The sequence below is a fragment of the Cupressus sempervirens genome, chromosome 2 (genome assembly GCF_028749045.1).
Source record: "Cupressus sempervirens isolate cs-2001-9-10 chromosome 2, ASM2874904v1, whole genome shotgun sequence".
Taxonomy (NCBI): Eukaryota; Viridiplantae; Streptophyta; class Pinopsida; order Cupressales; family Cupressaceae; genus Cupressus; species Cupressus sempervirens.
Genome location: NC_143119.1, coordinates 380,823,304 through 380,838,157, shown reverse-complemented (window position 1 = coordinate 380,838,157; position 14,854 = coordinate 380,823,304). Strand labels below are relative to the sequence as shown.

Genomic DNA, 14,854 nt, shown 5'->3' with positions numbered 1-14,854 from the left:
TGTTCAAAACTTACTTTTCAAAAAGATTCAGAATTTGCAACTATTCTAAATCAGGAAGCACCTCAAAATCGAAACCTTGAATGGCAAGGGGACGGGATCCTACTTAAGACTTGGTCAGCACAATTCTCAACTAGAAAGGAAGGAATCGTGACAGACCGGAGCTAGAGCTACTGAGAAAGCCAAAACTGGAAAGGCCAAGAAGACAAAAGATAGGGGGTCCCATTGCAACGAGCAATGTGTGTATAGGTCACAACAGATATTTCCTTCAAAAATATATTAGCATCTATGCTTATTCATCAAAAAATATACTGGATGAATGAAAACACATACCACTGCTCTGAGGACCCATGATAGAGACAACAGCATATGAAAGGCCATGTTCTGCTAGCTTCACAGCCTTCACAAAATTATTTAGGGCAGTGTCATTAAATTGCCCTTTTGCATCTATAAGTTGGATAGAATAGCACGCTTCCCCAGACATATCTGCAAAACACAATGCAAAGATGGTTGAGCCAGGCCATTTTCCATATAAGAGATTTATTTATATTTCAGCTCCACAATTAGGGAAACGATTCCAGAGTCGTTGCAATAATTTCATAGACATGCCAAAGCATAATTTACCAATCTACCCATATATGTTTTAACTTTTACAGCATAAGTACCATTTCTTTCATGATTACAGGAACATTTCAAAGATATTGGAGTTACAATAAGGAAAGGTCTATCTTACATGAAGTGCTAGTGCATACAACAAGAACAAATCACCAAATATCAAAAGAAGTCTCTGAAATGAGCATAAATTAATCCTAAGTGGGATTCCAAGAAGTAGAAATTTAAAATAGCAATTTAATTTCTGGAACCAATCATGCTTACAATGACTAAATGTGTATGTTACAGATATTGCAACAATTACGTGTTTGTGTGTCTCCACACGTGCATACATATATATGATTGGGAGTGAGTTCTGCCACAATTCAGTAATAATCAAGCTTTTGCTGGTTTTTTCAGTATTTCTGGATCACTGTTCTTTAATCTTCTTCTGGCTTTCTCGATAGGATTAGATACACAGAGATCTATTCCCCCAAGATCATTTTGAAAGGTTCTTACTGGCTCTGGATCCACTCATTGTGACACTGAGATTGATGTTCTTCTCATAGGAAGCAGTAAATAGAATCTAGATCATCCAAAAGAACTCTTTGAATCAACCATGTTAGCTCTATAGGAATTCACCCTTTGAATCAATATTGTTGTTCAAGAATTTCAAAAGAATGTGGACTCTTTACAATAAAGAAGATCCATGTAATTTCTCTGACAGCAACTTCATAAGAGAAATTATATGTTTGTGCTTCACAGATCAGAAAATGAAACAGGGATCCTGAACCACATGCAAGCTCAAAAGGATACTCCTGATTTTTTAAACTATTCTCAGACAACTGGGATCAAATATTGATATTTCTCAATCCTTACACGGTAAAGATTCTTTAGTGTAGGCTACAATCTGTGTTGAACTGGATCTCTAGGTGCCTCTCCAAAAAACTATTGTTCTGAAAGCTAGGGAAGTGGAGTGGACCTAAGCTTTGGATTATAAAAAATAAGCTTTCAATGTCATGGCTCTTTCATGTATATGATCATCGGATCCAAGAATGTCCTGCATTTCTAAATAATATACAATCTCAAAAATAAGGACAAAAACTGTGAGGGGTTCCTCAAGCACAAAAAAAGCATACTGTCAGGAGTAAGTTTTTAAATAAAGATGAAATGAGTAAGGGATGTGAAAATGCCAAGACATTGCTCAAGAAAATCATTTCAACGAGAAACATAGTGAGAATCAAATATGAATTTAAATTGAGCTGGAAAATGCTGGTAGAAGACTACAAAGAAGAACTAGATCAGTCAAAAATACATCAAAGGCCCAATATCTCAAGTTCCAGTGTTTAATTTCAAAAAGAAAATCAAAGGGCATTCATATCATCAAGAGAATTCAAGCTCAGAACTGGAAGAAATAAAAAGAGGTATGATAAATAAAAATACTGGAAAAATAAAGGAGCCTTTGGCTCTGCTCAGATTAGAAATCAAACAAATATCTCAACAATCAAGTAAAGAAATTGCAACGTATTCGACTCTGCAAACTTCAGTGCCCGAATAGAATTTACCAGCTACAGAAGAGGCACTTCATCCTCACCTCATAGTACTTTGCCACTGTAATGCCCCCAATTTAGCTCACCTTGGGTTGCAAAAGGGATTAACCTATCAGTGACTCTCATAGGCTAGGGGATCTAAGTTGGCTGAGTCAGAGGTCAATTCCCATTCAGAGGTTAAAATGTTCAGGATTCTCTTCGTTTGGGTCAGATTAGCGCACTTACTATTTATATTAAGTGTGCATTTCAAGAAAGCCACGTCTTCTATCTTTAGCAGGGCACCCGAACAGTTTGGTAATAGTATGGAGTTTTGGTGATATTGACAGAAGCTTCTATTCAGAGACTTACAATTTATAGTAAGTCAGTTATACCATATTGCTATATTTGGCAGTGCACCTAACCTTGGTGTTAGAGGAGTTTTTCAGTTCATTCATTAGAATAAATTTATTGGCTTACAATTAAGGTATTAGTATTTCATTAATAATTAATTATAACGAGCTATCATAAAGTTATGAGTGTAAGTGCGGCCGAAGTCATTAATTAAGTGCATCATTGATATAATTTGACTTGGCACCTAAAACAAAGGGAATTTATTAAAGAATTGACAAGTCAACCTTGTATCTAAAAAGCAAATATAATAATTCATTGATGCATCTTGTGGGAAAAGCTACTTGGCCGAACCTTCGTGAGGAATTATAAAGGACATATGAGAGAAAATGAAACTCATTGCGAATATGTTGATTTTGTTTGCATTTGGTGAAGAGTTTGAGAAACTTCCAAGGGTATCAGAATTGGCTTGGGAATTGAGAATTCTGCAGGTTCTCAGCACTTTTGAGTTGGTGAAATACCCATCGATATTTTTCTGACGTTTGTCTCAATCAAAGCCCAAGATTGAATTAATTATTTGCAAGAATTGGTGTCCTGAAGCTTCATATCATTCCAGCAGTATTCGCAGAAGTCTGATGGACTGAATTAACGAAGATTGCTGCAAGCTAGAAGACCTGCATTTGAGATTAATGGCAGCAGCTGAGTTTTTCGAGGCCACGGCATTCATAGGAAGGATGATGTTAGGGTTTACGGAGGCACATTTTGAGTAAAGGCTGCCTCAATTTTGCAATTGCAAGCCTAGGCGTCCAGAAATGCATGAAGGTCAGAGGGCTGCATTCAAATAAGTATAGTTGCAAGAATTTGTTATTGTATACATTGCAAGAATAGTTAGCAGAGGTATATGAATTTCAAGTATTATTATTTTGTTATGTCAAATATTGTCAAAAACTCCTAGAAATCATAAACACAAAAAGAATATAAAACTTGCAAAAAGAATATCTTTCACAGACAATGAAACAGTGGTAGAACCATCAGGGCTATATAATATCAGAGTGGTCTCCTGCAATCCTACATGGTTGGGTAAATACATGCAGCCAGGGAGATTTTATCAAACGGGTATTATTTGTGTATGGGAAGACCAGTGCCACAGATTGAACGGGTTCAAGAACCACAGTTAGGTTCAATGGGAGGCAGGAGGATTGGCAGTCCAACTAAGAATGCAGATAATGGTAGGGACTGGTTAGCTATGGAGTTGTTTAAGGACTTCGCCATAGATCAGCAGTAGGTGACTACTGTTTTGCAACAGATTATTACAGCCATTCAGCAGATGTCCATGCCTAGAGGGAAAAACCAGGGCAGAGATGAGTGTGGTACCCTAATTGGGACTCCTCGGGCTAGAGTAGCCCCTGCAGGTACATATGACACACCTACACAAGCCATGTTCTTAAGGAACGAGTCTGAGGTGGGGAATGTAGGGGAGGAGGAAGGTGGAGATTTTGTTGATAATATGATGGCTATGCATGATGAGTGGGATGTTATGTTTGGTTGCATTAGTTGGATAAACGCCAAGACTACAAACTGAAGATATATATATATATATATATATATATAATGAATAGACATGTCCCGATGGGACATGTCTCCTTTTGATTTACTCTCAATATAAATGAGAGATCCGTGCCATTTGGAAAACACATACCACAACAGGCAGTGCTTAGTACATTTGCAGCGATCCATGAAATTAACATGGTATCAAAGCAAAAATGCAAATGTATAATGTGAAATGCACAGACTTGGTTGTTGAAAAATCAAAATGCATTTATAAAACCAATCACAGGTGCAAGTGAACAGAAGAAATAAAGAACGGGAGTTGCACACAAGGGAATAAAACATAGAAAGTAGAACCCACGGCAAGGCACAGTAACCAATAAGTCTGCATCACTAAACAACGAATTAGCACAAACCAATCATGCCAATACAAGAAGAAATTGAGGGGTCTTTTCTTAATAAGAAAGGACCGTGTGGTAGATCAATATTTGGGACTAGGACTCCATCATTTGTCACAGTACTGCAGATGCTTGTCACAAGGGTTGTACCATCACATTGATCGCATCTCCCACACCAAGCGGCAACCACTTGCATCATGTGGTCATCATCGAGAAGGGAAAAACAATGGTCGCTCAAAAGACTGATTGTTTCCTGTTAATATACTGTAAACATTACAGTTGTTGGATATTGTTTCCTTGATCGTTCAGTGGTACCAAACACTCCTATGACTCTACAATCTTTGGCACGTTATTGTCCTAGCCACCTACCGACTTTACTGTCATTGTGGACATTGATGTTGCTATGGATATATTGGTCAACCCAAATGTAGTGCTATCATCGTGGAATGGAAAAACAAGATTGAGCGCTCTGTATATATAAAAGGTGGAAGGTGCAGAACGCAGACACGGGGTCATACATAGGACACGTGACTGCATAAGGAATCGAGGGAAGGAGGGCTTTTCAAGTTAAACACCAGGAAGGGACCATGTACAAACAACTGACCCATAAGGACATCAATAAGTAGAGTATTGGAGGTACATAGCAATGAATATATATAAATATCAAAATAATTAGCAACATCTATCATTGAGTAATATATGATTTAGATGGGAGTCACTAATAATCAGTGACTTGCTAATATTATTGTTGTGAGTTACGAATATTATTTAGAAAGAATTATGAAATATAATTATAATCAAGGAAAAGAATTACTAATGAATAAGAATGTCATAGAGTAATTATGTTATTATGAATATCTAATTGCTCTTGTTGCTTTCAGAGGATCATTGCAAAAGTAATTGCACTACCTGATTGGCATGTGTGTTCCAAACGCAACAATCTCTCTCTTTTTATATTGTGGATGATACATGGAGAGAAATGTCCCTTCAAGGGACGTCTATTCATTTTAGTTAATTAATATAACAATTAATTATTTAACCACACAAACAAATTATATATATATAACTTCACTTCAGTCTCATGATTTATCCAACAAAAGCTACCAAACATTAGCACTCCCTCTTAGCTAGGGAGGAGGAAGGATAAACACAGAATAATATTACACCATTAGTAATATTAAGAGTGGCAGATTTTAAGGATATCTTTGATCAGAAGATCACCATTTTTATATCACATTTGATATCATGAGTATTGGCCTCTAGAATATCAACATATGATATTCACCAAATACTCTGAGTAATGGCCTGCACAATATCAACACATGATATTCACCATTGTACTCAATAAGGTTTGATATGACATTTGATATGATGAGTATTGGCCTCCACAATATCAACATATGATATTCACCAAGAAATCAATAAGGTAATGGCATATCGAATATCAACACATGATGTTCACCAAATGCCTATTATATATCTATACAGACAACTCATAGACCGTCAAGTGAATGACATCTAACACTTAGTTGTTGATTTACAAGATATAGTTTATCGTGATTTGTTTCAACATTTACATAAAATGTATATCATGACTTAAGTTATTGTAAGATCGTCACCTTCCAATAATTTCTGCAAATACAAGTCATGATCATCTAGAAGTCGTCACTTCCTCATGATGTATACAGAGGGTAGACCCATTAAATCATGCAATCACACGCATGATAGAAAAATTTTACATGAAGTCAAAACTCCCTCTACTTTTGATATGATCAAGATCTTCAAAGATCAATTGAAACATATCCTCTATCCACTACTTGAGACGGATGTGTCAAACTCCCTTTGAACATCAATTTCTGATCTCCTTTACCTTTGAAGAAGTGTCAAACTCCCTCTAAATCAGATATCAATCTCTCTTTTCCTGCAAGAAGATTCTCGGAGGAAAAGATTTACCATGATGGGGCCCATGTCTTCTTTGATGCCTCTGTTCCTTGTTCCACGTTATTAATGCTAAACTTTTATTGTATATGCATTAGTTGTGGTCCACGTCGCTTAGCTAACTAATATTCATGTACCTTGGGCCAATCAGTGCTTGAGTGCTTACACCTTACACTCTATACACTTGTGGTAGCAAGTGTCCACACTTAATAACTCACCACCGCGGTATGAACAGGGATCTATAAGTGTTCTCCAATGTTGCTGCCTTATCAGATATCCTTGACTCTTAACATGGCACAATTCCTTACTTATGTGTGGGAACCAATGCCCACTCACCCCTTCCTGATGTTAATGCTTCATGTTTCCGCGAGGCCTCTTCTTAGCAGCAATCCGTGATCTCCTAGTCAAAGGCTATTCGTTGCTTCTCTCTTACTTCCTTGCCCGTGGTTCTGTCAGACTTATGTTGACCTCGCAATTGATAAACATGCAGAATCTACGTGGTGGCGAGTGATTATGCCAATTGGTTTTACGAATCTATTCTTTACAAATTAATCTACTAAGGTTTTGACCTGGTGCTGATATGACTTTATACAACTGCACACAAGTAGAGTTTTATGGACTAGTCTAATACTATCTGAGGTTACATCCTCTTGTTCTTATTTGTAACTAATATCTATTCAACCCCATCCCCGTAACATTCTTCTTTGTACATCCATTCAAATTGAAACTATTATTGTACTTCACAATAACAAAGATAAATACATCACACATCTAATACTATAAAATTTTGATACACCTTCACTGTCTCTCAAACGAATGAATCACAAAATATATATAAGCATGTTTGTTTGGTTGAAACTTCCATCAGGTATTTTAGTTGATTGACAATGATAATGTTAGTGAGATTAGAACAAGATAAACATTTGTATTCATATTAAACTTCTCAACCAACATCGTCTTCCATATAGACAACCAAGACAGCAAGAAGACACATGTCTATCTAATTCAAGATCACTTTGTCTTTTATCGGGACCTATTTGTTTTGTCTTGTTAGATACAACTTGCTCCATTCATATTATTTTGTATTAGGCTTGAACCTAATTTTTTTTTATCCATCCTTTATTCCTCATCTTACATTCACAACCTAGCTCTCATACCATGTTGCTCTCAGAGGATCAAATGTAATTGCACTACCTGATTGGTATGTGTGTTCCAAGGGCAACGATCTCTCTCTTTTTATATTGTGGATGATACATGCAAAGACACGTCCCTTGAAGGGACATGTCTATTCATTTTATTTGATTAATATAACAATTAATTATTTAACCATACAGACAAATACACACACACACACACACATATATATAACTTCAGTTTAATTTCATTAGTTTATCCAACTAAAGCTACCAAAAAATAACAACTTCTAATATTATTATTGTCCTTGAGCGTTATAGCAGTCTCTCACTTATTTTTTATTTCAATAGGTACTATAAGAGTTATTTGCCTTGATCTTTTCCGAGAGTGTTATTGCAGGAAGAGGGAGATTGATTTCAAACTCAAAGAAAATTTGACACTTCTTTGAAGGCAACTTTGGATAAAGACCTCAGACGATTGATATTCAGAGGTAGTTTGAAAGACTTTGTGTGTGACTACATGATTTTGATGGGCCTACCTCCTGTGTACATTATGAGGAAGTGACAACTTAGAAGTGTTTATCATTTGTATCTGTAAAAGTTATTAAAAGGTTACAATCTTTCAATAACTTAACCTTCTATTGTGATAGACATTTTATGATGTCTAAAACAAATCATAATAGATTGTAAACTTACATGGTGGATTAAGTTCCTTAAATAGACCATGGCCATCTATTGTGATGGACATCTTATGGTGTCTAAATAAATCACAATAGATAATAACTTACATGGTGGATTAAGTTACTTAAACAAACCATGGAATCGTATGGTAAGCATTATTGACAATGTGTGTGAACATATCTTATGAACATTTTGAGTACTTGGTGAATGTCATGTGACTTCACATTCAGGAGCCCATTACACGGAGTACTTGGTGAATATCATGTGACTTGATGTTCAGGAGGCCATTACTCACAGTATTTGGTGAATATCTTGCAACTTGACATTCAGGAGGCCATTACTCAAAGAGTACTTGGTGAATGTCATGTGACCTGACATTTAGGAGGCCATTACTCTAAATATCATTACTCAAAGTATTCGAAGAATATCATATGTTGATATTCTGGAGGCCAATACTCATGATATCAAATGTGATATCAAAATGGTGGATAGCTTCTGATAAAAGATATTCTTAGATTTTTGTCATTCTGTATATTACCAATTGCATAATATCTATGTTTATCATCCCTAGCTAAGAAGGAGTGTTAATGTTTGGTAACGTTAGTTAGATAAACCCTAAGGCTAAAACTTGAAGATATATATGTGAGATATTATATATATAGAGAGAGAGTTATTTTAATGAATAGGCATGTCCCATGAAGGGACATGCCTCCTCTTCATTTATTCTCAATATAAATAAGAGATTGCTGCAATTTGGAAAACACATAGCACAACAAGCAATGCTTAGTTGCAGAGATCCATAAAAATTCACATGGGTGGCATTACCTCAGCTAGTGAAAAACCACCTACCCTTTGATAGATTTACGACTCAAAGAAGAGAGCAAAGCAAACCCAAGTAGGAGAGAAGGCAAAGAAATCAAAATGTTGATTTGAAACATGCCACTAGTAAGTGTTGTGAGGTTTTCACACCATCACCCCAAAATTTTGGGGACCCCCTTTTTTCGGTTGCCTTGGCAAGTTTTTTGGAATTGTCCAAAAGTTTTTTGATTTGAAAATGTTACACCTTGAACGCCTTCAGGCCAAGAGGGATGTGGTTGGATTTGTTTTTTTCACCCGACGAAACTTTATTTTCGAAACATGTAATTTTATCCTTAGGCCAAACAAATTCAAAAGCAACACTTTTTTTTAATGGTTAGAACAATATTCGGCAAGATAAATTTGCAAATTTTTGGACTTAGACGGATTTTGAAAATTTGATATAATTGTATACATTTGAACATTTTCAAAACAAAATTTTTTTAGATCTAATTGTTTTGGAAAATCTTGAATTTTTCGGTGAAAAAGAAATTTTTGATAGTGAAATTAAAATTGGAAAATTGATTTTGAATGCTAGAAAAATGAGTTATTTTCATTAAAAAATTAAAATTGCATTGCAAAATTGAAAGTGGATTAAATTGTAAAATCTCATTAAATTGGTTGAAATATTGCTTAGGAGATTTTTAAATGTTGAAAGAAGTTGGTAAAATGGAATTGAAAATTGATTTTAGCTTGCTAAATTCAATTTTAATGATATTTTAATTGCTAAAACATTTTTAAATGAAAATTTTGGCATCTCCTAGGCTTTCCTTGTTTTATTTTGCAATTTTTTATCACAACCGGCAATTAAATAGGTTAATTTCACTTTGCGCTAAGTAATTTTAGCATGGCATTTAAATCTGGGTCATTAATAAAGATGCTAATTTAATTTTGCTTTCCTCCAACTTAAGTCGACCAACTTGGAGGGACATGGAAATTTTGGTATAAGAGCCCCCCCCCCCCCTCATCTCCTCATTCCATCTTTCTCCTCCTCATGTGTTGAGCGATTTTTCTCTAGAAGGGCAATTTGCAGATTTAAGCGATTAATTTGGACAGAATTTTCCTTGCTTGGTGGCATTTTTCTTCTTCCATCTTGGGAGAATTTCTACCCTAGGTCAGATTTTGGGGCAGATCTGAATTTTTTTGCTTAGGTGATTTTTGTTGAGGTCTGATCTTCTTTCCAAAGGCTGCAATTTCAATTTCCAGATTTGGGCAATTTTGCTTGGTAAAGGAGATACACGCAATTTCAAAGAAGTTTAAATTCTGATTTTTGCTAGGGCATCATTATTTGCAAGGAGGTTGAAATTTTTGAGATCTGATCCGAACTTGAAGAAGGCTTGATTATTGGTAAGGGCATATTTAAGGTAAATTCTATTCATTTTCGGAGGTGAAGATTGGTTTAAAGGCGGTTTCTATTCCTTGTTCTTGCTTGGTTCGTTTCCCTTATATTCTTCTTGCATTCATCATCCACCACTTCATCATCCCATTGATAGGTTGAAGTTTGGAGAGATAAATGTAGATTTCATGATAGGACACTTGGAGAGGCAGAAATAAGCTAGACCACCCTAGGTTGAAGTTAGGAGATATAAGTGTAGTCCATCCTAAGGTAACGAAGAGGCAGAAATAAGTGGTAGTCCCACCCCTAGGTTGAAGGTTGGAGATTGATAAGTGTAGAGATAGGACTTGGTGAGGCAAAAATAAGTTAGATTCCATTGATAGAAAGAAGGTTGGCGATTGATAAGTGTAGTCCATATCATTTAGAACGAAGGGGCAGAAATAAGTGTTTAGGATCGTAGATGTTAGTGCAAGCAAGAACCCAAAGGGAACGAATACCAAAAAAAACAAGGAAGACATGATGCCTAAGACCACCTTCTTCTCGAAAGTGAGGCGAATAAGTGATACCAATATTGGTACAGTGAACATGATACAGTTAAAGGACAAATTGAAGGAAGAACAATCCCCCATGGCAAAGAAGATCTACAAGAGCGGAATTGTACAAGCAGCGACTTTTCCTCCTACCTTGGCTTGTCCGGAATTGGTAATGGAGTGTGCATCCCGATTTGATATTGTTACTAAGTCCATCATTTTTTATGAAGGGAAGAGAGTATTAGCCAACATCAGCGGACAAGTGGTCAAAGAAGCATTTAATATTCTTCAGTATAAAAGCATGACAGTGGTAATGATGAATTAGACAACTAAGTTATTTCAGGATAATCAGGAGGCCTACTTCATTCATCTAAAGCAAAATTGGTTACACGAAGGGAAGAAGGGAGTTACCAAGTCGTCGAAGCTCACCAAGTCAGATTTTAAATCAGAGTACAACGATCTCATTGTGCTTCTCAGCCAGATCATGGGCGTAGCTCAAGGTATGCAATTTGAAAACTAGATGTACTTCTTTATTGATGAAATTGAAAATGGAAAGAGAAGGTTTGATTGGGCTAGGATTATAACCAAGAATTTAGAGTTGCAACTTAGGACAGTGCAAAATCAAAAGCAATTCTATATGGGGTCCTACCTCTTTCATTTGATTTAGAGGTGGTGAAAATTGAAAAGTGAATCTCAAGGAAGAGTGAATTTCAAGGAAGAGCAAATTTGGAGGAAGTGATTTGAAAATATTTGAGGCTAGGCCAGGCTTGGTTATTCATGCAAACAAAATTGGAATAGGAAGGTTAGAAAAGACCAGGATGGTTAAGGGAGCCAAGTTGATAGATGGAAGATTAAGTATAGTGGAGTCTTCATTTGTAGCCTTGACTATCAGATTGAGAATACTTGAAGAGGTACAGAACGAGATTGCATAGCACAGCCCAGGCGTTGGCACTTCCATTTCAACCATGATGAGCGATGTTGGGGCTGCACTTGATTTTGAAGATATCAAAGAGCAGAATGTCAATGAGACAAAATTTGGATCAAGATTGGATGAGTTCAGCAAGGTTGCCATCAAGAAGGAACCCATTGCCTCTCTCAATGCCTTTATCGGATACGCGAAAGAATATGAGAAGGATCATGAGAAAACACTACAAGCAACGAGCAACATGATGAATTTAGCTGAGCTCAAGATGAAACATACACCTTGCCCTTCCATGAGGTCAACGACAAGCTAGCCAAGTTCATTATTTTGGCTAAAAGGATGAAAGAAAAGGGTAGAACTATATTAGAAGATCATTTCATGTAAGCCCAACTAGCAAATTATCCTTCTTCTTGGGTAGGATAGGTGTCTAATTCTGATTGGCTACCATTTTGGTGCCTTCTCATTGGTTGCCACTTCTTTTTTTCATTGATCCATTCATGAGGTGGCGTCTTCTCATTGGCCGATGGGGTGGCAACCCTAATTAGGGTTTCTAGGATCCAATCTGGATCGTTGGTTTTGGCTCTTTATCTCTACCGTCGGTTGTAATTTTGGCCTCTATATAAGGCCATTTGCTCTCATTTGTAAAGGGTTGAAGAAAATTGTTGCTAAGATAATACCAAAATTGCCTCTCTTTATCATTGTTGTGACTTGCATGGTGATTAAGAACATTTGTTGTTATTGCATGGTTTCTACTTCCAATAGTTAGAATTAGATTTCCTTTGAAGTTGCTAAAATATATTTTATTTCAAGAAGGTTGTTAAGTAAGAGTAGATGAATAGTTGCATGGTGATATTAGTGGATGTTTGATAGAGATCTATAACTAGGCCACTAGCATCCTAGCAGCTTGTTGGGAAGCCTTGTGTGGTAAACTAGTCTTTTCCCTTGAATCATTGCATCTATAGAGGTAAAGCCGATGGTTAGCTTTCATTAGGTTCGATCCCCATCCATTTGCTAATTTTTCCATTCATAGGAGTAGGAGTATAGCAGTGAATAGTTTAGTATTTGGAGCTTTAAGGAAGGAAGTAAGGAGAAGCATCATTGTTAAACACACCCCCATCATCACCACCATCAACATCATTTGGCACTCATACAAAACCATCATCATCGCCATCATCCCAAAACCCAAATTATCCTTGAATGAGCAATGTAAGGCCGCCTACGTGATCACCAACAAATCACATCAATAACTAAGTTAGTATCCACAAGTGCAAGGAACATTGGAGTTTTTCTCATGTCTTTATGAGTATTAACTTTTCAAGAGAGGAATTGAGTGTTTGATATCCCATATCAAGTGTTCAATTGCTATATGTTATGTAGTGGTACAAAACTAACATCGACAGTAAGCTCACTCTTCCCATGTTTCATGGTAATGGGGATATGATTGACAATCTGACCTTGTTGCAATATCTTAGATTTCCACTCCTTGAAAACTAAGAGAGATCAAAAGCACTAAGTTGGACGCCATCAAAGCCCATCAACAAGAAAAAATGCCCCACCATCTGCCAGTGTGGAGCTAAATAGACATACACCAACAAAAAGGGAGAGGCTAGACCATGTATATCAATGCAATAATGCCAATATGTCATGTTCTTTTCCTTTACACACAGTGAGCATCATTTTAATTGCCTAAAATATGTTTTTAATTTTAAACACTAGATTATAAGAATATGACGACGGTACGCTCTGATACCACTTGATGAAGTACTACTCTGATACCACTGACGAAGGGCCACACCACCCTTACCAACTCATAACCAAGAATGCAACAATATGAAGATAAAGAGAGAACAAATGCTTCCCAAGAAATTTTATTAATTTTGGAAATCCTTAGCAATTACAATAACATTTCTACAAGATCTCTCAAGATCCAATCCAAATCCAAGCTAGCCCAGATCCACACTCTGGTAGAAACCTCTGAGAAATCAACTTCTGTTCGCAAGCCACCAAGCAACCTCCTTGTTTCTAAACTGCAGTCACTAGCTCTTCTCCAACCTTATCCAAGATCCAAGTGTAAACTACCTCACATTCGGCGCTCTGTCTACACACTCACAACTCCATCACAATCCTGCTGTAAACTGCCTCACATTCGGTGCTCTGTCCACAGACTCAAGAAAACTCACTCTTCACTTCCTCTTTCTCTTTCACACTTTCCACAACTTCTACTTCTCAAGCTTCTCCTTCTCGAGCTTCCACTTCTCAAGCTTGATTAGAAATGCTCATATGCCTTGCTTAAATAGGCACTTACCACCCCATGCATGGCTTATCCACAACCATCTAGATTTCCTCCTACACAATATCCACAACCTTCTATAACCTTCTACAATATCCACAACTTTCTACAATATTCATAACTTTCTAGAATTCTACCCACACACCTCGATAAATGGAATGACAACCATTTATTTTTTATTTTTTCCTATTTTCCCTTTTTTATTTTTTTTATTATTTCTCCTCTAATTTTCGTCACTTTCTCTCTCCTCCATTATTATTTTTTTTTTTTTTTTCAAATTTTCCCATGCAAGATGCTCCTACATCAAAATATAAGTATAAAATAGAGATAATCATAATTATTAATACTAATTATATCATTATTCTTGCTTAGGGCCAACCTACATTCAGATTATTGGAATGACTTAGTGTCCCTCATTGGCAGACTAAAACAGGCATATTTGTGGGTACCTTTCATCTTTCTTGGGCAGCTATTGATTACAGCTATCATTGAGTCCTTTTTACAATTTTGTGAGGAACTCCTCAGAGATGTATCTGCCATATAGTACACCACCCCTACCTTGCTACTCTAAGCTATTCCCACACTGGGAATTGCCAAGGAATCAACCAGATTACTTTTCACTTTTCAAGTTCATCAGGCCATAAAAGGAAGAAATCACTGTTGAACACCAGATCACACCTCCATGCACCCAAGGGACTGATTTGGACACTAGGAGATGGCTACCACTTGCTTGTGTACAAGGTGACTAGCAAAACATG

At 36.5% G+C, this 14,854-nt stretch overlaps 1 protein-coding gene across 6 annotated transcripts in view; it reads right to left on the bottom strand.

Moving 5' to 3' along the window:
- LOC149572725 (protein ROOT HAIR DEFECTIVE 3-like) overlaps positions 1–14,854 on the bottom strand; it is a 222,895-nt gene that overhangs the window by 120,924 nt on the left and 87,117 nt on the right. For all 6 annotated transcript variants that reach the window (XM_089813819.1, XM_089813818.1, XM_089813817.1 and 3 more), the window contains one exon: positions 331–483. In XM_089813819.1, the coding sequence (XP_089669945.1) occupies positions 331–481 (151 nt within the window). In that variant the 5' untranslated portion in view covers positions 482–483. The remainder of the gene's footprint in view (positions 1–330; positions 484–14,854) is intronic.